Consider the following 25980-nt stretch of genomic DNA (forward strand, 5'->3'; position numbering starts at 1 on the left):
TCTCACAAATTTATATAGGTTCATTTGAGCAGAATCCATTTAGATGAGCGCCCCGCACTTCTAGGGAAACTGTGGTAATAACACATTTTGGTATCAGAGGTAGGAAAGTCAATCCTGTTGACAGATTGGCATTGTTCAACCACCAAGGTAAAGATGCTGCTATGTTCGGAGTGATTTGGATTACATTGTTGAGTGAGCCTTGTGTTTGAAGCCATTTCTTGCCCAACTCTTCCTGCAAGGGTTGCATTCTGAGGATGCAAAACAGCACTAGGGAAATGTTAGAGGATGTTATCCTCAGAAGTGGCTTAAATAGGCAAACTGAACCAGACTGTTTTTTCAGTAATGTCTGCGTAAATAGTTTTGAGTCTTATTTGCGTTTTTTGAAATAAGACGCTTTGTCATGAATTGCATCTAGAACTGCCTCCAGTAACTTTATTTTCATTTAAGGATTCATCAACTATTTCTGCTGATCGATGGCAAGACCCAGGTTGTTGAACAATGTAAGACAGGCTCTTGTTGCTTGCATTTCCTGACGAGAAGTTGGTGCCTTTATCATCCAATCGTTGAGGTATGGGAATACCTGAAAACTCATTTTGTAAAAATATGAACAAAAAGACAGAGCCCGGCGACGGACTATCTGTCATTTTTAAAGCAGACCGCATAAACACATACAAGAAGCGCTTATCATGGTACGCTTTGGAGCCATGAAAACTTTTATGTAACAAACATGGGGCCTAAGGATTCCCATGAGAATGGCTAACAGCCGGGTAAGAGTGCTGGAATATTGGCGAAAACTCTAGATGTTAGCCTTATATAAAATAAAGCCCTGATGCAGTTCCAGGAGTGATTTGGAACGGAACGTGTTGGCTGGAGTGTTTTTTATGTATTGGAAGCTTGATAAATAAAGGATTCCTATTGCAAAATATCTGAGATTGGACTTCTTTTCCTGGAGCACCTCCCTACATACAATTTTATTTATTTATTTTTTATTTATTTAAGAAGTTTTATATAGCGCTGGCCTGACCCTAGGGTATCGGAGCGCTTTTCAGCAGAAACATTGCAGAGATTCACAAAACAGAAGAGCGACACATTAACAGTGCAGGACAGTCTTAGTCTTCGGAGTCCTTCGAAGTCATAGAGCTGGAGCAGTGCGCGGTGTCAGCTAGGTGCTCCGATTGATCCTATCCACAATTTTGTAAAAATATGGGGAGCTGATTTAAGTCCGAAAGGGAAAACCTTGAATTGGAATCGTGTGCCAGCCACTCCGATTCTCAAGAACTTGCAATGTTTTGGGTGAATTGGAATATGAAAGTAGGCATCCTGTAGATCCAAAGTTGCCATGTAATCCCAGTGATTGAGAAGATGCAGGATGTCTTGAAGAGGGGGTGAGTGTCTGAAAAGTTTCAGCGCTCCGTCCATCATCTCCTTGTGTTTGCTTTGTTAGCCCTAAGTTGGCAGGGTATGCCAAGACGTGGGTCCCTTGCTCACTTTGCCACTGGATTCAAGCTAGCCTGGCTGATGAGGGCTGTTAAGCCTGAAACCGGTCCAAGGATGCTTGTTTCCGGTTCAGGGAAGACCTGGCTTGGCAGTTCGGTCTGGACTGTTCCCATGAGGCACAGGGTCTTGAAGAGTAACCATGCGAAAGGATTGTCCACAGATCAAAAATGGGTCGTCATTCTCCTGTTTTCTTTCTTATTAAGAAGAATCGGGAATATAAACCTATTCCTTTCTGGGAGTGAAGTGCTCTATCGCTCCTTTGCTGGGTTTGGTTAGTGTTTCCGATTGGAGCAAATGTAGATGAGATGGGGTGCTACCTTCAGAGGAGTATTTGGCGGTCTTCGAGTGAATTCCAAGGTATGACCATAGGTGATTAAATACAAAGCCCACCTGTCTAATGTTATCAGTTTCCACTGCAGTAAATAATTTGAGATTCTAGCTCCAACTGGTTGGTGGGATAAAGAAGGTGGAACTGCAACATCAATTAATCGCGGTTTTCAACCAGTGTCCCTTCCTTGAGAAGCTTGCTTCCTTCTCGGAGCTGCTGTTAGTGGTTGTCTAAATTGAAGTTGAGGATACGAAGACCGAAACTGGAGTTGAAAAGGCCGATATTGCTGTTAGCTAGCTATACGGTTGATATCCTCCTCTGTATGAAAATAAACCCTCTTCCTCCTGCTCCTCGAAAAGGTATTTTCTTCATCTGCCAAGTATCTAAAGATTTTGCGGCATCAATGTGTGCTTTAATCACCTGTAACGTTACAACAAACAAATGATGGACGGAATGCGGACAATGCAGACATTCTCCCCCAGTCAAGAGATCTGGGTTAAATCCATCGTTCTTTTGCCCACTACGCCACCCCAGTTTAGACATGGCCATATGCAAATCAGTCTTGACCCTGTGCCTCATGGGAACAGTCCAGCCCGAGCTATCCTGGCTGACGAGGGCTGAAAGCCCGAAACCGGTCCTAGGATGCTTGTTTCCAGTCCAGGGAGGACATGGCTTGGCAGTTCGGGCTGGACTGTTCCCATGGGGCACAGGGTCAAGACTGATTTGCATATGGCTGGGTTCAAACTGGAATGGCATGGTGAGCAAAAAAACGATGGATTTAGGCCCAGATCTCTGTACTGGGGTGAATGTATGACATTGTTCTGCATTCTGTCCATCAATTGTTGTTTTTGCATTAATCACCTGTAAGGCATCACACCCACGTGCTTTTCAAACAATGCTTCCCCATCATAGGACATGTCCGATATTTTACTCAGAATTTACGGTCTGAACAATGTGGCTTTTAACCATCCTTGCCTTCTGTGAACAGCTGCTCCTGCTACCTGGTAAAAACCTGTTGACGCGATATCTATCACACAGTACCATTTCTGAGGAAGTTCTTTGCCCTTCCTGTAGGATCCTTTTTGCTTCTCCTCTTACGTCATCTGGCAAGAGATCTAAATATGCAGCAATGTCTACCACATTTGCCTGTCATAGCGGCCAAGAATAGCTGACATAGCGGAAAAGCATTGCTCTATGTTGTCCAAGCACCATCCTTCTCTATCAGGTGGTGCTCAGATGGGCGTCGACGAATTCTCAGATCAATGTTGAGCTGATTGCATTACTACAGAATCTGCTTTCGGATGACCAATCAAGTATGCTGATGATATTTTTGGAGCTTTATATTTTTTATCTAATCTAGGAAAAACTGCAGAGACTATTGCTGGGTTCTTCATTATTTTAACTCCTTCCTTCCAAATAAAATCTACTAAAGGGATTGCCTTGACTGATTTTTAGCAGGTTTCTTAAAGTCACATAAAAAACAATTAGACTGTTTGAGAGGTGAATGGCAATTGAAACTTTTTCGCGGCTCTTTCCATAAAATTATTAAATCCTCGGATGTCATCAGGTGGAGAATCCACCGGTTGTGGTTAATGCATGGATGGCTCTGGAATAAGGTAATCACCCCACAAATTGGGTGTTAACTGTCAGGGATTTCCCCTTCTCCATCCTCATCCAAAGAAAGCGCCTCATCCGTAGGGGGCACTGCAATGTTCAAAGTTTGCGTTCTTTTAGGTGCCGGAGTCGTAGGTAAAGCACGCAGAGTGAGGGTTAGTATTTGAGGGGATTGCGGTGGTCGCACTGGCTGTGATGGAGATGCAGCCTTTGTAGGTTCCGGGAAACCTTCTGTAATATTCTTGCAGCATACTTTGGAAGAGTTGTACTAAAACTATCGCCAACTGAACCATGCGCTCTTTAAGCTGATGGTGACCATAATGTTGGAATTGGTGCATACATTGAGCAGGTTTCTCGATATATTGTGGTCCTGAGGATTAATAATCATCATAGTATTCCTCTTAATTTTCGCCCAGATACTTAACATTCAGTGCGGAAGGACTATGGGCTATTACAAATGGTTCTTCATCATCAGAATGCTCTTCATCTAGTAAGTGGCTTGGCAAAAGAGTAGAAACTTTGCTTGGGGAGATATGCTCTGGCCTAAAAGTATGCAATTGTATTTTTTCTTTCATTGACAGTGTTGTCGATGATCTAACAGTAATCTTTATCATCGGCGGAGACCTCTTTCTCTTCGTTGATGGTGTCTTCATTGACTGTGCTATCATCGGCATCCGTATCATTATCTTCAACGTCTATGTGGATGTCACCGCTGTCCGTGTCTATGCAGACGTCATAGGTGTTGGTCGGCGACAATTCTGAGGTTGATTTACCATTGACAGCACTGAGGAGGGTTTCTTCGAATGTAATGCCAAACTAGGGAGGGAGTGGTAGACTCTGATCTCACTTTTTCCCCGGCAGACTCCCCTTTTCCTGTTTGTGAGAGCGCTCTCCTGATGTCCTTTGCTCTCGAAGACTCAAGAAGGGTCTTTTTTAATGCCTGTTTTGGTAACCCTGAAGATCTCGGATCAAGTAATCTCTTTTGTATGACCTTATTCCTGTTTTTAGGTTTAAGTTCTTTTTATTATTGTTATGACTAATAGAATAAAGTAAAGAAACCAGATATACAACAGCCCACCTACATCCAATGGCCGGTGGGGAATGCCACAATCAGTTGTCTGCAGGTAAAAATCAAACATAGAAATATTTAACAGAGAAACAGAGGAGGGTGAGACGTTAAGGATGGGAAAATGGGAGTAAAGACACTAAGAAATGTTAGGCCGGATATTTAAGTATTTAAATGGCCATCAGGTGTTCGATGAGGGGCAATTTGTATGGGTTAGTCTAAGGATCCAAAAATAGAGCGGGCATGACAATTTTCAGAATTTGTTGGAGAAGTATCTAATACATGGTCCCCAAGTTTGATAAGATAGGGTTTTTTTCAGATTCGTCTCAGCTGTCAGTTTTTCCATCCCCAACAATTCCCAAAGCCTATGTAACCAGTCCAGGTATGCAGGGATCACCCCAGAGCCCCACCTGGAGAGTTAGACCTATTTGGCAACACCTAGTGCCAAAGCAATAGCTCGACCCCTAGGAGATTTCAAAGTGTACGTAAAATGATTAGGAAGAACTGGTAGAACATAGCTGGGAACGTGGGAATGCCTGTATCGAACATGCTATTCACCTCAATTAATATCTCATCCCAAAAGGTACTTATATGAGGACACTGCCAAAATAGATGCGTAAGGGTGCCAGTCTGTCCACAGTGGCACCAGCATTTACCATATCTGCTCGCATGCCACCGGGTGATCCGAGCTGGGGTACAGTCACAATAGTGGGCAATCTTCAAAAACATTTCTTTACTGCAGGTATTACAGGCCAAAGCAAATGCACAGTGAAGAAACTATTGATGAAAATGCGTTCACATTCCTCCTCCCACCTGGTCTAGCGGGCGTCTTTGACAGTTTCCGCTGAGTCATAAGAAGAGTGTTTATATCTGAAAGAACGCGTTTATCAGATTAACGAGTAAGGAGCCCTTTTCAAATAGGGTGAGGGGTTGGATCGCGTAGGGGCAAAGCCAAGGCTGCCTCAGCCAGTGGCAGAGAGCTATGTATTGCCAATGAGCTATAGATGGAATCCGAAAAGCTGATTGAACTTATGAGAGGTCCATGAAGCCTTCAGTGATGAACAGCTCTTCAATCTGCTTGCAGTTGTCCTACAGCCAGACGATGAATGCAGAGCCATGTAGTGCCGGGGGAAAGTCCAGATTACCTATTATGGGCATCTGGGGAGACAGAGGAGTTGACAGACTGTCGCAGCTGTACCCGGTCCCACACTCCCTTAGTGGTCCGAAGCACCATTCAAATGTAAACCCCCGCAGGCCGATATGATTTGGGTAACCACAGGAGTTTCCAAATCGGAATGCCTGCCACTGCCTGATCAATAAAGCGCCATTCCACCATGTATCGCAAATGAGATTCCTGGCAGTAACACTAAGTTCGGGACCCCTAAGCTGCCCTCTGCCTGTGAACAGTATGTGAGATTTAGCTGCTCTAGTGTTTTGACAATCTCAAATAAAATCCCAAATAAGGGTCTGCAGTTTATCTAATATTTGCGGGGGAGGTTAAAGAGGCAGTGTTTGTATTACATATCGAATTTTTGGTAGAAGCGCCATCTTGATCGCTGCCAGTCGACCCAACCACGAAAGACCGCAAGTCTGTCATTTGGAGAGATATGTGCAGGTGACCGTCAGGAAGTTGCCATAATTATGCGCCACGGTACTGTGTAGAGTATATGCATAGACCCAGGTAACTGATCCCTTGCGTAGCCTATGTAAACAGACTCGAGTAGAGTCTGAATAGTCTCCATGTTAGTTAGGTTGACGATAGAGGATTTCTGGAAACTAGTCTTAAAACCAGAAGCTTTTCCAAAAGCCGTCAGTTCCACAGTCACTACAGCTAGGGAAGTGAGGGTGTCTGACAATAAAAGATCATCTGCATACAATATGATTTTATGGTCTTGCCTACCCATATGGATTCCCTTTATATGTGAATTCTGACGTATCCGTTCTGCAAATGGTTCCGTATAAAGAGAAAATAGTAACGGTGACAAGGGGCAACCCTGCCAAGGTCCTCTCCCAATTGTAAAGGGTTGAGATGAATTTTCATTAACCTGTACTGTGGCCTTGGGGGAAGCATAGCTGAATTGGATCCACTTACGAAACTGTAAACCCAGACCAAAGCATGCCAAGACTGCTCAGAGATATGGCCAGTGGACCCAGTCAAAGGCCTTCTCCGCATCAATAGACAGGAGAAGGGCCAGTATATGGGAGTGCTGCGTTTTGTCCAGAAGGTGAGAGACGCTTGTATTGTCACCGCAGCCCCTCTCCGGAATAAATCTGGCTTGATCAGGATATACCAGATGTTGTATGTAGGGGGCTAGCCTATGCACCAGAACACCTGTAAAGATCTTGGCATCTAGATTTAATAAAGAAATGGGTCGGTAGGAAGTACAATATGTAAGATCTTTATCATCCTTAGGAATCACCGTAATGGTGGCGAGTTGCATCGTTTCTATCAGGCTTTCACTGGAGCTAAAGGCATTATAAAGGCACCCAGTATAGGAGCTAATATCGTACCAAAGGTCTTATAGAATTCTGCACCATAGCCATCAATGTCCAGGAGCCTTACCCAGGTGTAAATGCTATATGGCCATGAGGACTTAATTAGAAGTAATATCTCTATCAAGTGTAGTGGCGTTTGTCAGGGTCAGGAGGATACTTGTCAAAGGGATCGCAGCCAGATAGTTAACAATATTATCAGTAGCGAGATCGTCAGCAGAATAGAGGGCAGCGTAAAATCTTTCAAAGTAATTAGTTCATCTTAATATTATGGGATGCCATCAGAACTTAGTAATTCATGCACACTATGATAAACTGCCTTGGCCCGGAGGCGGTGCACTAACAAGCGGCTTGCTTTGTAACCTCCTGCATAATACTCCTGTTTTACCCGTAAAAGGACATACTCTGCCCGGCCCATGTCTAGTGCTTTCAATCATTTATGAGCTGCAGTCAGCTGGCAGCAGAGCCCAAGGGTACCAGTGCATTTATGAGAGTCTTCCAACACCTTAACCTTAGACTATAGTTGGGAGCGTAGTTTACGTCTGTCCTTGTTGAAACAGGTTGCAATAGCGATAAAATGACCTTACACAACAGCTTTCAAGGATTCCCACAAAAGTGAAATAGATGTGGCAAGAGTGTCTTTAGTATCAAAAAAAGGAGGCAATGGCAAATTTTAGTGAGTATGTGATCATAGGTGAAGAGTTTAACATTATGGTACCAAACTCGTTGAGCTAGTGGGGTGGTAGGGGGGTGTAGCGGAGAGTAATAGGGGAGTGATCAGACAAGGCCGCCGCCCCAATGTCCACCACCATCGCCGTCCTTGAAATGTGAGGGAAAGTAAGAAAAAAATCAATTCGGGAATATGATTGGTATTCTGTGGGGAAAAAAAAGTATATCCTGTGTCAGTAGGGGGGTTTGTGTTGCCATATGCATATCAAAATTACATCTGTTAGCCACTGCTTACTTATTTCTGTTTTTAAGGAATCCTCACCATCCTCCTCAGAAATCAAAGCCTCCTTAGATTAAAATTTCTGTAGTCATAAGAAGCCTCCCCTCTCTATCTTTAAGTGTCTTAAAAGAAAAGGTATGCCATATTTCATAATCCTATACCTCGTGTAAAGGATAGAGGCAATAAATACACTGATTATGTGGGTCCTCTAAGTGGTCCTTTCTTCCCACAAGGTCTGAAAAGTCCTTTGTTGATTCTGACATTCTGAGTAGTCAGATCGTGGCAGATGCAGTTAGAAGAGTCTTTCCTGATGAATAAAGAACTATAATGAGAAAAAATGGTAATAAACTGAGTTTGTTGCCCTGAGCTGTGCCCTCAGGGCAGCACTTTCTCCCAAAGTACTATTTTTCAAACCGTCCTAAATATAGTTGGAGAATTTATAACTTCCCCCAAATATTCCAGGACTGGAGTTGGAATAGTAATTTTGACTTTCCAGTATCCAACGTGCCTACTGCTGCTCTGAGGGTACAGTCCTGGACAAGGAACACAAATGGGCATGACACGACATGCGGTAGAAAATCGTAGGCAATGATGCCCCTGTTGTGAGTGTTATAGAGAGTGTTATTGCCGGAAGTCTGGTTCTTAATAAATTAATGTTGATAAGTAACTAAAGCAAATACTTTCTAGCCGTTATAGACTATGTGTATTATACTGTACTGCTTTATATTTATACAGTGAGAATCCCACTTCAACGACGGGGACTGATTCAAGCAAGATCTAATACTGGAGAAATCTATATTGTGTATTCCAAGAAACACAGAAAGGACCTAGTCATGTGGAACCAAATTAGGCTGTACTTGAAATAAAATCTACCAAGTTTGTCTGTCTTAATGGTCGATGTAACCAGAAAGTGCTATGATGTTAATGTTGCGCCAAAGAAAGGGTGTTAAGAGCCTGGTGAAACGTTCTAAGTGACAATATATCTATATGGCACAACTACTCTGTGTAACTCACTTTCAATGGACTATCAGACTGTCCAAATGAACTCCCCTGCAAAGAATCAGGATTCTAATGATAGACAAGGCTCCAGTTGTCAATGATCCTCTTGACATTTCTGCAGTGGCCTCTGGTGAAATATTATTCCGGTTTCTGCCCAATATCTTTCTAGGTATTAAACACACTACTGCATTTGGGTTCTGGGGTTGATCTTTCCTAGTTCTTTGTCACTTTCAGTTTAAGTAGAAGCTCTGCCATCCTCTGAAAATCTTGAAGCACATTCTGGTGAGTTAGCCCTGATCAAAAAGTCACCTAGTGTTTATATGAAAATCCTCCATCATCATAAGAATACTTTGACTACTGCCAGACTCTAGAAAAACTGAGAGGGCTCACTTGAAGTTGAATGCAGGGTCAGATATATTCTGTAATTTCTTTTTGTTTAGTACAGGTGTACAAAAGAATATGTTGTGTATCAATGAAGCTCCAACATTCTCATTCAAGTGATGCTTTTGTTGGCTTTCTTCAGATCCAATACAGAATAAAGTACCCGGAAGAGTGCTGCAAAGCTAGCACTGGATGCTAGGCAGCACAGTGACTAGACAGCACTTGCAGTTCAGCTGTGCATAAGAACCTTGACAAAACCACACTGCTTGAAGCCAGTCATCACAGGATTACTCAAAAATAGGGAACCCGAAGAATACATCTTCTTACTTACAAGAACAAAGAAATAATTGAGAAATGATCTGCATTACATGACGATATGTCCAATCACTTCAGAGTGAAAGACCAGATGCAGGTGTGGATCACACGCGGTGGAGTGTCCATGTGTCGATCTTCCAAAAATGTACTTCATGTTGTGCAAGCTACATGCCTATGTCGCTTCCTGTGGTCTGAGATGTATCAGTACACAGTTCCTCACAGAACAGGTGGTCTAGATTGTCAAAAACTGTAAGCAAGAGACATTTGATAGCATGAATATAAATAGTATGTGAAGTCAATTTCGGCGATAATAAAGACAGGAGTTTGAGGTAGGTTTAAATATCAGTGATCATTTATAAACAAAAACTGATATACAAATGTATTGTGAACAGCTATGTTTTTTTTAGGATAGCAAACAAAGATGAAAAACTCACAGATGTTCAGTTTGAAAAAGCAGAATTACATTGCATAAAAACAAAAAGCAAAAAATAAACATTAAAAAGCATCTCTTTAAAAGTCTGTTAATGAAGACAACTGTATTTAACTTCCCTCTCTGTTGTAGAAGGTTCCTCATCATACAGTTCCTCAATATGTCCAAACTGATTAGAAGACAAATCTCCAGTTTCTCTGAACTATTGCGAACATTAAAAGTCACCTAAAACGCTTACATTCAATGTGTGAGAAATTATATCCAACAGTGTGGTTTGGGTGGTCTGACTTCTGCCATTTCAGATTTAGTTCAGTCCTGTGAAAATAAACACATTTGGTCAGAACAATCAACTTGTTTTGCTTCAACTTCAAGTGGAAGATTTGCATAAACATATTTATACAAAGGCATACTTTGCCATTGGGCAGCTTGATCATAAATAGATAATGTTTTGCATTTCCTTTAGTAATAACCCAATGTATACTTCACCCAGTTCTTCAATTCACGTACAAACCAGAGTTTTCTACCTTTTCTTCTTTGCGACCGTCCTTTCTTTCTTCATCATTTTCCATCGATTCATCTTCATCTTCCACAAGCCCATCCCCTTGGTATTTGTCATGTGTCCATTTTGGACTGCTACCTGATTTTTTGAAGGTAAATCGTCCTCTGCCGCGTTGAAAAATGCCACGGCCTCTTCCTCTGTTGGCCCAATAATCAATACCATCATCCCGGTCGTCATGCTGTAATACATAATTGACAAACAGGCAACTTCAGAACTAACACAAAGTTTCACATATCAGTGCCGCAAACTAATATCAGTGCCGCAAACTAAAGTTCTCTTATTTTCAACAGATTTTTTTTTAAACTGAGTTTCACTGTACCAATAAGAAAAGGCATTGTGGTCATGTTGGTCTAAGAGAATCTAATAGCAGTAGCACATTCTGAAAGACATTATTGGTCAACGAAACAAACATGTGGGTTAATTTGGGTTTTATCAAAAACTCATGTATATTGCAATTAAAAAGGAAAACTTTAACCTCTACTAGGTTCAACCATCTATGCGCTTTTTACAAGGAGATTCCAACAAATAGAGTCCGGACACTACTCTTACTAAATTTGCTGCAGAAGTAGGGCCTTTTCCCCCTCAAATTTACTAGAACAAGAAAAGCTGGAGTTCTAAAAATATATAATTGGAGTGGGGTCAGAGCTATCCAAGCTCCGATAAGGGTGTAGCGCTCAGGCTCAGTTATCGGTTGGTCGACGACTGACTAAAATGCAAGAGATCTGGAACTATGGTGAAGAGTAGTGACGGTGGGGGTGCCTCCTTCAACCATACAGACTGTGTTCATGACTGGTGAGAGCCCTGGAACATCAATTGCTGTCTGACTAAATAATCTAATTCACCTGGAAGCGTGTTCCACTTTGTGCTGGCAGTAATGGAATATTTAGTCCCAACCTTCTTCCTAATAACCTACAGTGTTTTCCTGCCAATCTCAAGGTTTTCGAACTGTCACAAATAGTGTGCGTGCTGCCAAAAGAACAACTTATTTACCTTCAGGAATGTTCTCTCTGGTGGATACACTACATAACCACGGACTTCTCACCTTGTGAATACACATAGGCACCAGACAGGATCTGGACATTTTTCTCAGTATTGCTCCCACACGCCAGCAGGTGGCATCATGCAGCTCAGCATCAACCATGTCCCACATCAGAAATGACACCGGAGACACATACATGTGACATCTCTGTGCGCTGACGTCAGTTTCTTGCTGGTCTCTGTCTAAGGTGCCAGGTGCAGAGTGTAGGAAGGTGGATATCGGACTATGGTTACCCCCAACTTTTTGCCTAGTGTCTAGCTGGTTTTTCGACTTAGAAGGCCTGAGATCCTGCCATTCAGGGTCTCAGCCTGTCTGCTCTCTCTCTAAAATGGACTCTATGTACCCTAGGTGCATAACCCATTGGAACTAGATCACCCTGTCAGCCCCTGTACCAGTGTACACTAGGTACCCAGGGCATTGGTGTATCTAAGGCCTACCAGGGGCTGAAGCATGTATTGCGCCACCCCTGGCCTGGCCTAGCAATTTGACACAACTGGCTGATCACTCAGCTGGGGTAAGTTGGTGTAACCACCTCTTACTTGGGTGTAGTATACCTATACCTAACCTTAAATGGGACACATGTTAACCTATAAGTCACTCCTATGGCAGGCCTTAACAATCCTGAAGGCAGAGTGCTTGGTTCCATGAGAGATGGTGTTCTGGCATGAGCTGAGCCTGTCTGCAGTGGTCGGAACTACTTCCTTCTACCGTTTCCAGATATCGCCATACCATATACTCTTAAGTGCATTATGAACCTCGCGGTTAAATGCTATCTTTGGTTTGGCTTTATCAAAACATGTCGAGTAAGGTGTCATACGAATTGGAATACTAACCCCTCGCCAATTCTGGCGACGGGGTTAGCATTCCACCCTTCTAGAGGGACACGACATGTACAGTACCTGAAACCCGGGTAAAATCAGACCTAGCCTCAGCTCCACAAAATGGATGCTGCCACCACAGACACAAGTCTGCCCTCCTGCTGCTGGGAGTCCTTCCAGCTTGGGAGACGTGGACAAAGGGTTTCCTGCCAGGGGAGGTGCGTGCACCACCCCAGACAGGATTTTGTGTATTGGTCAGGTAGGGCTTGAATGGAATCAGACATGCCTGAGGCTCACAAGGAGCCTCGGTGCATATGCCAGTTCAAACCGGTCCTGGAGCACACCAGCCCCGGACCTGGGGCGAGCTGGACAAAGGATTGGGGGTGTAACCACCACCCTTCCTGGTCCCACCCTTAGGGAGGGACCTAGCAGGTAGTCCGGCCCCTAGAATCCACTTAAAGGTAGGAGCTGTGTCCTAAGACTTCAGACATCCTGGAATCAACTTACTACAAAGAAGAAGACGGGAACTTCGACGCTCTGCTGCACAGAGGACAGAAGGAAATCTCCCCTATGGTCAGGGAGTGACCATCTTGCTAACGCAAGCACCAACCAGCTACTCGACGTCTGCTTTGCCGCCGCCTCCTGCCGGAGCCCGAGCCCAGAGCCCGACAAGACCTGGACCTCCAGACCTCTCACCGCCCGATCCACAGTCCCTGAAAAGAAGGAACCCGTGGAGGCACCGAGACACGTGGAGCCAGCCATCTTGAAAGACCCACGACAAGCTGCAAGCGCGACAACAGAGGCTCCCTCCAAGTTGTGCTTTGGGACCTGAGAAGCCCAACATCCGAGCAGCATCTGCACCAAAGGTGAGCCCCCCAGCATCTCCACGATCTGCGTGGGGCCCCTCTGCACTTTGCATCTCGACGCGCCTGCCCGGTCCCTGGCCCATTGGCTAGTGGCCATTTTGGCGACGAACCTTGAAAACTACGACGCTGGTCTGGTTGCTCCAGACTGGCCCCTGCTGCCCTCCAAAGGAGCAGCCCCTCTGACCTTCCTGGTCAGAACAATCAACTTTCTTCACTTTCCACAACTCCTGCCTTTGCCAAGGCTTGTTTGCTTCCTTCGAGATGCCGACACCGCGAGCCTGCGTGGGACAGCTCGTGAACCGACTCCTGGACGTCGTCGACCTTCAGGGACCACGTGGCTGCGGAGACAAGCTACACCTCAGCACCTGTTTGCACCCGACATCGCCTGGTACCTACCTGGTGCCACGCCGGTCACTGGCTAGTGACTGTGAACACTGTCCCCTCTGCTTTCAGGTCTTCTACAACTCTGATCCACCGCATCTCTTCTGGACCGACCGCCTGCAGCACCTTTGTCGTCAGGCTCCATTGAACAGATAGACGAAACCCGACGCACTTCGAGACCTATGCACCCGCTTCCTGTGGGTGAGGTAAAGCTGGCACTCCGGTGCCCAAGTGTAGAGAAACATCTCTAGTGTCTGTGTTTTAAGTCTTAAGTTCGTAGTCCATCCAGAAGACCCTTCTAGCAGTAACTTTTGAACTTTTACGCACCCATTGAAAACCTATGGGAGCCCGCGTGTAACTTTCCTTACTGCACACTCGACCCGTGAACCTCCTGGTCACTAACTAACGTTAGCTCCTTGTAGGCCCAGCGATTCTAGAGGCCCTAGGCCTTTTCCCTTTCCTAGTCGTGGTACTTATACCACTATTTTAGTATATGGTTTGAGTGGCCACCAGGGCCCATCCATATAAAGTGCAACTTCTGTATATTGTAATACTTTCTTGTTTAACCATTTGTGCTCATGTGCTCATAAAGAGTCTAGGGGATACTTTGAGTAATAAATACATATATATTTTGAATATATATCTGTGTGGTGTCCTTTCATTGGTATAAAGGGGGGTTACATATGGTAAAACAGCCTGCTTAACACGCTTTAACGAGTTTAGCCTCAAAGACTGCTTAGCCTACGCTACCACTAGGGCAGCTAGTCCGAAAAGGTTGACTTACAACCACACCATAAGGGTTGCTTGGCATGGTACAAGGTGGTCACTTTAACTAGTGAACATCATATACCAGGCCAACTTCTCACACAGACCTTAATAATTGATCAGATATAACAGTGTGCAGATCCCTAAATGTTGACTTTAAGTAGATGGATTAAAGAGTTCATTCCATAGAAAGGGGAGATGGGAGTGCAGTGAGGAATCTGAAGTTAGGCAAGAGTATCCACCAGAAAGATGGTTACCAAAGGTAAGCAACTTGTTCTTCTGGGGAATCCTTTTAACCAGATTCTGCACCTTGTGAATAGATTCCTAAGCAATACCTCCTAAGATGTATTCAAAGAAAAAGTCCTGCAGATGCGAATGGCTATGGTGCCACCCTGCTGGACCTGGCTACGAAAGCACTAGCGCTTCAAGAATGCATGAACGAACGCCCATGCTGCAGCCTGACAGATGTGCAAAACAGATACTCCGTGTGCCAAAGCAGTGGTAGCATTCTTTGCCCTGGACAAATGAGCCCTTAGATGTTCCGGAGGCTGCTTCTTGGCCAATGAATAGCAGATCTGATACAGAGAACAACTAGCCCACTCAAGCAATAAGCTGAAAAACAAGCTACAGCAGCGACTTTTCTAGTAATCTAACTGCAGATTCCTCCCACTTTTGAATACCTCGAGCAGTCAGGCTGGGTCCCGAAATGTTTGCACAGAAATTCCCTCCAGCACCTGCAAGTGGTGGTGTGCTATGTTGTTATCTCGTGCCGCTTTGTTTCAAGCGGACGGGACGTAGGACCAATATATATGTGTCACCTACTCATGCTGGTGTCAGTTTCTTTCTGTACTCCGCCAAAGCCAACAGACACAGAGCTTTAACAAGCCATCATAGAACCAGTGTGCAGACTTTCAGTATTTGAATCTTATGACCTACAGATTGCTACGAGGCCACTCCACAGAATGGGGAGGTGGGACGGCAGGTGAGGAATCTGAGGTTAGATAGAGTCTCTACCCGAAAAGAAATTACTTAATGTATGCAAATTGTTTTTCTGCTAGAGCCGTCTGATAGCAGATTCCTCACCTTTTGAATCGATACCAAAGCAGTACCTCCTAAGTTGTGGGGTCTGTGGAATGACTTGGACCAGAAATTCCTGCAGGCAAAATGCCGATCAAGCTGCACCTGACTATCCAGACAGTAGTGTTTAGTGAACGTATGGATGGAACAAACGTAGCAGCCTGACAGATATCCAAGACTGGCACACCTCGCTCTAGCAACATAGTCACAGTTTTGCTCTGGTAGAGTGTGAACACAAGCCCTCAGAGGGCTGTTTTCTGCCCAGCTCATAACTGATCTTCATAAATAAGACACTTTCTTCTGGGTTCCGAAAGAATGACCAGGTTCACAATAGATCAGTGACGTCGGTATGGCGTCAGTAACTGAGCCAGCAGCATCAGTTTAATCATGGTGTCAGACGCGGTGCCAGAGAATGAGCCAAAGGAATTGCCGGATTCAATGGACCCAAACCAGACGTGGTTAACTTCTTTGAAAAGAGGTCCAGAGGCCCTGCTGCCATCAAAGGAGAATCAGTCTACGTATCAGCAACTATAGGCCCCCTCAGATCCGTGGGGGCTGACGCCACCCTAGACAGATCTGGAACAGCACCACGAACAAGTTCATAGCTTTTTTTTCGGCTGCTGCAGCTATGGCTTCACAACCAGATCTGACGAAAGTCGCAACAGAAAAGATGCTGTATTCAGCCCCGCAATGAGAGTAGCATCTTTGACAGGTGCTAGGTGCATCATGCGACTACGAATGGTTCAATCGGCATGACTCAGGACAGCCATGTTTAGATTTTTTTATGGATCCGTTTGGACTGGATTGATTTAGAGGAAGGCTGATCTCATGACAGCGAGCCCTTGCTGTTGTTCTCGAATGGTACAACCGCACCACAGACGACCGAGAACAAGTCTTCAACGTCCTCATCTAATGATTGCAAGCTTTTTCTCAAGGTCATGGATGTCCTTCTTTTGCATCTTGGCCTACGACGAACATGAATGCAAATTGTGGCCGGTATCAAGGCACCACAAGCAGACATCTAATGAAAACAAAATTGGCAACTGTCAGACACGTCAAACGCTTAAACCCAGCACACCAAAAAGCAAGATTTTTGAATAAAATTGGCAAACTTGTATAACAACAATTAAAGCTGCGGATCGGTGTTGGTTGGCTCACGAGAGAACTGACACCAGCGCTAGTAGGCGATATATATTTACTGGTCCCGACATCCACACGAGGTGGCACGACATGTGGAGATGACATCACAGGACACCACCTGCTAGCACTGGAGGGAATTGGTATGGAAAAGTTTCTGGATCCAGACTAACACCTGGAGGTTTTCAAAAGGTGAGGATGGGATGTATTATATGGAGTGGTAGTGCAACCTCAATGTGTAATACACTTACCAAACCTTTAAGGACCTTTGGGTTTTGTCTGTCAAACCCTCAGTTCAATCCTGGGTAGATGGGCACTGAGCAGTATGGTTTACACAGAGCAAAAAGTGTTAAGTATTTAAACAGCACCAAAGGAATTGAAGAAGAAATCGACACGTCACTGAAGAAATCCAACAACAATTTATAAAAATAGATTGCATTTTTATAAGAATTCAGACACTAGAATGAAAAGCTCCACTGGAGGGTTCCGGGGATATGGATTTCACAAGCAATAATAAATCAGTGCAATTTCACAAAACTGTGAACATGCCTTGGCAAACTCAACGAATTGGATACTTAGAAACATTTTCAAAGAAAACTTAGTTAAGTGGCAATGCGGTCGGTAAGAAGTACCTGGGGTGACCAACAATGGAAAGGAGCTAATCAGGGGGACGAGCAAGTTCCTCAAGAAAAGTTATCTTCATAGGAGAAGCACTCCCTCAACAGTTCCCGGCACTTTATCCATGTTACAATGGACTCCTATGGAGTGGTCCTGATGCAAGGGATGAAGGATGCTCTATGGATGCTCTGGATGTGACATGGTTTTACTGCAGGAATTTCCTCGGTCCACAAAGATGGTGAGGGGGTCCTGGTTGCAGGGTCAACGTCCCACGAAGTCCTCTCCGATCTGGCCGAAGTACAGTCGCCATTGGACTGCCAGTCGCCTGTTGTCGCGGTCACAGGCCAATCCTGCCCGAGTCTAGCTTGCCTTCTGAGGATCCCAGCAACACTTTGGCTTACCAGCTTACCCCATCAGGCTTATTCAGCTGTTGTGTCTCTGTGCTGAAAACAGGAGGACAGTCAGCTAGCAATTGGGAGTGCTTTTGGCTTGACTGGGCTCTGAAGACTACTCCTCCCTGAGCAGGAAACAGTCCCTCCTTCAATAGCCACCAGCTGCAGCGGATGCTGTCCTCGTCTGTTCATCCTCTCTTTGCTGGTCCATTGGTACAGCAGGGCAGTCCTTCAGTACTTCTGAGTCGGTCATGGTTTGAGGTCTGGGTGCCAGGGGTGCTGAGAAAGTACCCTCAGGGCACAATGCGGTCGGTAGCCAATGGGCTACCAGGCTCCCTCCCACCTAGTGACCACTTCCTGTCAAGTGTGTGGAATAGGACTACCCCAGGATGCACCAAGCTGGCCCCTCCAACTATGGTGAAACCCCTCTCCTGGTGTACAGACCTCCCGAGCCCACCCCCGGGGGTGTGGCTACCTCAGGGCTACACTCCCCTGGGAAAATTGGGTTGGCAGCTGGTTTCCCCTCTCTACTCACTGTGCCAGCCTGTCTACCTCAACAATGGGGCAGCCCTCACCCTTGGTGTCCCTCATCTGCGCTTCAAATGCGGCTTCAACTGCAAAGCTTGCCTTTTGGGTGCTAACACCTGAGTGGCTTCAAGGAGGAGGGAGGCAACACCTCCCTGGTCTGCAATCCCGTATTGTTCTCCCTCCTGAGAGTCGTTAGCATGTCTCTCCAGGAGAGCAGAAAGCAGTCTCGAGGAGCAGGCTACATGTGCCCGGAAAGGCACAGGAGTTTTAAAGTCAACAAAGCACACAGCAACAAGTTAAATTAAATCCGACTTGAAATGCAACTCAGGGTTAATGTAATGAGTTGTTTGACATCTTGGGGTGTCCACTCTGGTGGTACCGTTCTGGAGTTAGCACAGCTGAGGGATTCAGCATGTAACGTACGAGTTACTTACTTTTGGTAACAATGTATCTGGTAGAGATGATTCTAGCTGCAGATTCCTTCACGTAGAATTATCCGCAGGGGGGGGGGGGGAATGGATCCGGAAAACTTGCTTGCCCAGCATCCCTGCGCGCCGGGGGGACATCACGCGACTCCGGCCAGGCATCGTCCGCGCACGTGACGTCAGCGAGGTCACATAAGTCCCACCCCGGCGCACCTACGTCAGTTTTCTTCGGAGAACTTTTCCACGCCACAATGCTAGCAGACAAAACTGAGTATAGGAACAGTGTGCGAAAGAGCCAAAAAGGCATGGTGAGGAACAACACCATAAAGAGCAGTGCCCGGCACGGCAGTACCCAAAGTCAGGGAAAGAATAAAGGATAGAGCAGCAACCCTGTGAGTACCGAGACAATCCCACGCAGGATGGCGCCTAAGGAGAAGAGCAACCTAGAGACTCCAAGGAGAAGAGGCAGAGCAAGGGCAATCCCAGACAGGATGGCGCCGGCAGCAAGAAGCAGGGGGAAGCAGAAAAAGGGGAACCAAAGGTCACCCAGGAAGAAGCATCCAACACCCCGCAGGGACAAACTGCGCCCGCAAGAGGGTCCAGAAGTCAGGGACCATCCCCCCCCACAGAGAGAAGATGTGGAACAGAGTGCAAGGCCCACTGGAAGCCGCGGAGAAGGCAGGATGACAGTCCCCCTAAAGCCCCAAGAAGGCACAACAGGGCAAAAAGAACAAGAGGGCGGCACAGGCACGCTCCGCCAGACGCCAGGAACACTCCTGAACCAATACTCAAGCAAAAAGGCGAAGAAGGTTGCAGCCGCAACATACCACAACGCCACGAAGAGCAGAAGCCCGCAGGCGACCACAACTCCCCAGCAAATACCAGGGCTATATAACAGCCAATCCTGCCCCACAAGGGGCATGTCACATCCCAAGACCTGGGAACCTCTTAGGAAGAAACTTCCGCAGCAGAGGACAACAAAAAGAACAGCGGCAAAAGAAAACTCAGCAGGAGGCCCATCAAGCAGCCAGATGGGAAAAGCAGAAGGCCCAATCGCAGGCCCAGCACGGTGTGAAAAACCCAAAGGAAAAACACACAGTCAAAAAGAGGCTGGCCAGCAGCCAACAGAACCACAACCTCAGACAGACCACCGGGGCGACCCGCCCCCACCGGGGCGACCCGCCCCAACGGAATAACAGCTCCAAGAACCAGAGCAGCACGCAGGTCACTGAGGAGGAAAAGGAGAGGGAGGAGGAGGAGGAGGAGAAGGACGAAACCCCACCAAGAACCTCTGGATGGCTGAGTTCGCAGGGGCATGGAACAAAAGAGCACCATCGAAGGGAAGGTCCACCAGCCGTTCTCGAACATTCTCCAGGAACACACTGTCTCGAAGCCAGGCACGGCGACGAAGGGCTACCAAAGCAGCCATGACACGACCCAGCACCGCCGAGATGTCCAGAGCGGAGTGAAGGATAAACGCTGCCAGCTCCCGACCATCCAGACCATGGTGTCGCAAATCCACACAGGCACCCTCCTGAGAAGCGGCAGACATAAGGGACTCCGCCGAGTCCCACAAACAAGAAGTGGCCCTAGCCAAAACAATGTGTTAAGGGCCCGCAGAGCCGCACTGGTCGAGGCAAACACACTGCGCCCCCAGGAGTCCAGCCATCGTGGCTCCCGTGACGGGGGGGGGGGGGTTACAACAGCAGCGGCAAAGCAGGAAAGGCAGACTGTAAAAGGAGGCCTCTGGTCGAAGGGTCAAGAGAAAGGAACACTGGATCACGCGGTGCCGGATGGTGGCGGTTCAGAAGGTGCTGGGGCACCGGGTCCCCCGTGGCAGGACGTCCCCAAGCCCCCAAGAGAAGAATGGAGTGAACCCTCGAAGGGAAGCAACAGTTCCCTACCACCAGAGCCCTGGTGGAGAACCTCCAAAAGATGATCAGCGGGAAAATGGGCAGCTGGATCACCCATACGCAAAATGCCCACAGCCGTGAAAACAGCGCCGGCGAAAGCCGCACCTGCCTCCGTGGGGCCCCGCGGAGGGGAAAGCAGCTCCTCGTTAGGCGACGGCTACAAACTAAGGCGGCCATCCCCCAAGCCAACCGGAGGAAGGAAGGGCCAAGGCCGGAAAGAAGGAAGAGGGACCGAGGAATGGGGGACCAGCGGCTCCTCCGGTGAAGACCGCGGTCGTGGAGACGGCGAAGAGCCGCCCTTTGACGATGTCGGGGAGAAAGCCACGACACGGCGGCCCGTCTCCGGCAAGGATGACACCAGCAACCGCCAAACCTCTGGAGAAGCTCCCGCGACACCACAGGAACTCCCGCGGGAGTTTGCGGCGAAGCAGGGGAACCGCGGTCCGAAGGAGGGACCTCCGAAGGGCCGCACCCCAAAGGCGCCACATCCTCTGAGCCTGGATCCGAACCACCCGGGGCCAGAGCCGCCGGCGACGCCGCAGAGAGCCCCGCACACTGCAAGTGATCCGCTGACGTCCCAGGAGGGGAAGGAGGAGGAGGAGAAGAAGCCAGTGAGGCCTGCAAAACCGCCGCATATGTCTCAATCTGGGCTCTGGACGCCCCCACGCCAGGAAACGGCGGATAAGGGGACAACACGTGGGGCCACACCACCCGCGGAGAGCCCAGGCCCCCGAAAGGCCGGAACCCGACCCTCTGGGACAAACTGCGACACTTACCGATAGGTGAGCGGCGCTCTTGCGACCTAGAAGAAGATCGAAGTCAGCGAGGGAAGCCGCAGCCCGAGAACCCTCTGCAGGGGCCGGACGAGGTGCTGACGCCAACCTGGACACACGAGCGAAAGAAGTTTCATACGGCGCTCCCGCCGGGACTTCGGCTTCATCTGCTGGCACGCCTCACAATCAGTGGAGCCGTGGTGCTCCCCCAAACACCACATTCAGATGGGGTGAGGATCCATCGCCGACATGAGGCGGCCACACGATGTGCAAGTTTTAAAGCCCGAGGGCATTCGCACACTGTTTCTACACACGTAGCAATAGCGTAAGGGAAAGGCCTAAACAGGCCCAGAGCACAAACCGGATCCACTTTGCACGCGGAAAAGGAAAAAAACTGATGTAGGCGCGCCGGGGCGGGACTTATGTGACCTCGCTGACGTCACATGTGCGGACGACGCCTGGGCGGAGTCGCGTGATGTCGCCCCGCCCCCGGCGCACAGGGATGCTGGGCAAGAAAGTTTTACGAATCCAGTGACGCCTGGGGATAATTCTATGTGAAGGAATCTGTGGCTAGTAGTCTCTATCAGATCTTGAGCTTTCCATTTGTGTGACCAAGTCTGTGCACAGTAAAATGAATATGCTACTTACCAGTATGCATCTGTTCTTGGCATGTAGGGCTGCTGACATTCATATCTGTGCATAGATCGCCGCCTAGTGTTGGGTCCGGATGTTTGCACGTTGTTGTCCTGGAAGAGTCTTCGAAGTATCCTTGGATAGGTGACTCCTCCCCTGGACTACAGTGCGCATGGGCATCCTCTCCATCCTCAGATTGTTTTTCGCCATTGTGGCAGTGATGGAGTAGATACAGAAAGTGATGACCATGCTTACAGTAATTCTGAGAGCTGCAGCTGCTACAGGCGCCGGGGAGGAGGGAGGGCGATATGAATGTCAGCAGCCCTACATGCCAAGAACAGATGCATACTGGTAAGTAGCATATTCAGTTCGAGGCATGTGGGCTGCTGAATTCATATCTGTGCATAGAATGTATAGCAGTGCCCTCTATTAGCGGCGGCTACCAGTGCCAGCTGCAGCGGTCTGAAAAAGGGTTTTGAGAACAGCCTGTCCTACAGCTGCCTGCTGTTTTGATTGCACATCTACACAATAGTGTTTGGTAAACGTGTGTGTAGTGGACCAGGTGGCTGCTCTACATATATCATGCAGGGGAATATTTCCTAGAAAAGCCATGGAGGCCCCCAACTTACGTGTTGAGTGGGCTCGTGGGGGAATAGTTAATGTGCGTTTTGCCTTTTGATAACAAATTTGGAAACACTTAACTATCCATCTGGCTATCCCTGCTTTGGAGATGGCGTTACCTTTGTGGTGTGGGGCAAAGGCAACGAACAGTTGTTTTGTCTTCCTAAAGGGTTTGGTCCTGTCGATGTAATACATGAGGGCCCTTTTGACATCTAGTGTGTGGAGTGCCCTTTCCGCGACAGTTTGTGGGTTTTGGAAGAAAACGGGCAGTTCAATAGTTTGATTCATGTGGAACTGCGATATTACCTTGGGCATGAATTTGGGGTTGGTACGTAGTACGACCCTGTTGGCATGAACCTGTATAAATGGCTCTTGAACTGTTAGTGCCTGGAGTTCACTAACTCTTCTTAAAGAAGTGATCGCTACCAGGAAGGCTACTTTCCAGGTGAGGAATTGAATCTCGCATGAGTGGAGAGGTTCAAAGGGTGGACCCATGAGGCGTGTGAGGACCAGGTTGAGGTTCCACATTGGAGCTGGTGGGTGGCTTGGTGGACTAACTCGTTTGAGTCCTTCCAAGAATGCTTTGATGGCAGGCACTCTGAATAGAGAGAGGTGCTGCCTGGTTTGTAGATAGGCTGATATTGCGGTCAAATGGACACGTATAGAGGTGTACGCTAGATTGCATCGGTATAGGTGTAGGAGGTAACAAATGATGTTTTGGATGGATGCGTCCAGCGGGTTAATGTCATTATTACCGCAGTAAATAACAAACCTTTTCCATTTGGCTGCATAGCAAGCTCTTGTAGTGGGTCTTCTGGCCTCCTTGATGATGTCCATACAGTCAGGTGGCAGGTTGAGGTAGCCAAACTCTAGGACTTCAGGAGCCAGATCGCCAGGTTCAGCTGTTGCGGATCTGGGTGCTGAATCTCTCCATGGTTCTGCGTCAAATGCGCGGGTTTGATCCGCAGCCTTTGATGCGGCACCACGGAAAGTTCGAGGAAGGTGGTGTACCATGGCTGGCGTGCCCACGTAGGAGCAACTAGGACGAGTGTCAGGGAGTGTTGTCTGAGTTTGCGAGCCACCAGCGGTATCAACGGTGCTGGGGGAAAAGCGTACGCAAATCTGCCGGACCAGTTCATCCATATCGCATTGCCCTGCGACTGCGGATGTGGGAACCTGGCGGCAAAGCTTTGGCATTTTGCGTTTTCGCTTGTGGCGAACAGGTCTATCTCTGGATGACCCCACTGCTGGAAGTACGGCTGGAGTACTGATGGGTGTAACTCCCACTCGTGCATCTGGTGGCTGTGTCTGCTGAGCAGATCCGCCATTTGGTTGTCCTTGCCGGGGAGGTGTTCCGCCATGAGGAACATGTTCCTCTGAATGGCCCACTTCCACATGCTCTGAGCCAGATGAGACAACTGTGGAGAGTGCGTCCCTCCCTGCTTCTGTATGTAGTACATTGCGGTCATGTTGTCCGTCCGGATCAACACGACCTTGTTGCACAGATGTACTTTGAATGCCTTCATGGCTAGAAGATTGCCATCAGTTCCAGAAGGTTGATGTGCATTTTCTTCTGTTGTGTCGTCTATAGTCCCTGCACTGTGTAGTGGAGTACATGAGCTCCCCATCCCTGGAGAGACGCGTCTGCTGTCAGTACTATTTGTGGAACAGGCTCTTGGAACGGTCGACCCTTGCAAAGGTTTTGTGGATTCCACCAATGCAGAGAGTTGTATGCCCGACCGCTCACCAACACTAGGTCTTTCAATTGTCCTTGAGCCTGATTCCACTGACGTGCCAAGCACTCCTGAAGCGGGCGCATATGTAGTCTCGCGTGTGGGACTATGAAGATGCAGGAGGCCATCATGCCTATCAACTGCATGAACACTCGCGCTGGAAGGGAGTGTTGAGGTTTGAACTTTGAAATCAGCATTTGCATGCTGTTGATTCTCACCAAATTCGGCTGAGCTGTGGCCGCCAGAGTGTCTATAGTCGCACCTAGGTACTGTTGTACGTGTGCGGGCTGTAGATGGGATTTTGGGTAATTTAGTGAGAACCCCAGACTGTGAAGGAGGTGAATGGTGCGGGACATGTGGCTGGCACATTGCTGGGCTGACTTTGCTTGAACGAGCCAGTCGTCCAGGTAAGGGTAGACGTGTATGTGCTGCCTCCGTAGATGTACCGCCACAGTAGCTAGGCACTTTGTAAACACCCTTGGTGCCGTTGTCACGCCGAAGGGAAGGACTCTGAACTGGTAGTGCTGCCCTTGAACAGTGAACCTGAGGTATTTTTTGTGTGATGGGTGAATGGGTATGTGGAAATACGCATCCTTGAGGTCCAGTGTGGCTAGAAAGTCTCCCTGCTTGAGCAGCGGGAGGACTTGCTGTAGAGTGAGCATGTGAAAATGCTCGGAAAGAATGCATCTGTTTAGGGGTCTCAGGTCTAATATAGGTCTGAGTGACCCGTCCTTTTTCGGTATTAAAAAGTACAGGGAGTACACCCCCGTACCTTGCTCTTGGACGGGTACGACCTCTATTGCGCCTTTTAGAAGCATACTGTGCACCTCCTGCTGTAAGAGCGTTAAGTGCTCTGAGGACATAGGACGGTTTTTTGGAGGTATTGTGGGTGGAGTGGAGGTTAGTTCTAGACAGTAACCGTATTTGACAATATCTTTGACCCACCTGTCCGTGGTGATGGAGTTCCACGTGGACAGGAACCTTTGTAGCCTTCCCCCGACAGGTGTTATGTGGTCGGGAGGAAGGGAGAGGGCGTCACTGCTTGTTCTTGGGGGAGGACCTGGTGTTGCCGTAGCCGCGTCCTCTGCCCTTTGTACTGGAGCCACGATATCCACCCCGGGTGTTTTTATCGTAGGTGGTTTGGGTATTGCCTTTGTTGTATGTCTGCTGTGACCCCTGCCCTCTACCTGCTCCCCTATTTCCGGGGCGACGAAAGGAGCTGCTCCGAAAGGACTGAGTCTGGAGAGCCCCCATGGACTTTGCAGTGTCTGTGTCCTTCTTTATTTTCTCAAGGGCCGTGTCAACCTCCGGCCCGAATAAATAGTCGGGGTTGACAGGTTGGTTCAGTATATAATTTTGCACCTCAGGTTTGAACCCGGAGATTCGCAACCAGGCATGTCGTCGCAGCATGACACTTGTGTTTATGGCCCTGGCCGCCGTGTCTGCGGCATCTAGTGCACACTTGATGGAAGCATTTGTGAGTAGCTGTCCCTCTCTGATAAGAATTTCTGCACCTTCTTTGAACTGGTCAGGGAGATGTTGGAGCAGTTGCTCCATTGTATCATAGTGCGCTCTATCGTAGCGAGCGAGGAGCGCTTGAGTGTTGGCTATGCGCCATATGTTGGCAGCC

At 47.7% G+C, this 25980-nt stretch overlaps 1 protein-coding gene across 10 annotated transcripts in view; it reads right to left on the reverse strand.

Annotated features, from left to right (window-relative positions):
• Positions 1-9972: 9972 nt before the first annotated feature.
• BCLAF1 (BCL2 associated transcription factor 1) overlaps positions 9973-25980 on the reverse strand; it is a 372683-nt gene continuing 356675 nt past the window's right edge. For 6 of the 10 annotated variants that reach the window (XM_085611511.1, XM_085611507.1, XM_085611504.1 and 3 more), the window contains 2 exons: positions 10597-10809; positions 9973-10387 (listed from right to left, as the gene is read on the reverse strand). In XM_085611511.1, coding sequence (XP_085467637.1) covers positions 10382-10387; positions 10597-10809 — 219 coding nt within the window. In that variant the 3' untranslated portion in view covers positions 9973-10381. The remainder of the gene's footprint in view (positions 10388-10596; positions 10810-25980) is intronic. The other 4 variants (XM_085611510.1, XM_085611505.1, XM_085611503.1 and 1 more) reach the window with 1 other exon arrangement.

The sequence above is a fragment of the Triturus cristatus genome, chromosome 6 (assembly GCF_964204655.1).
Source record: "Triturus cristatus chromosome 6, aTriCri1.1, whole genome shotgun sequence".
Lineage (NCBI taxonomy): Eukaryota > Metazoa > Chordata > Amphibia > Caudata > Salamandridae > Triturus > Triturus cristatus.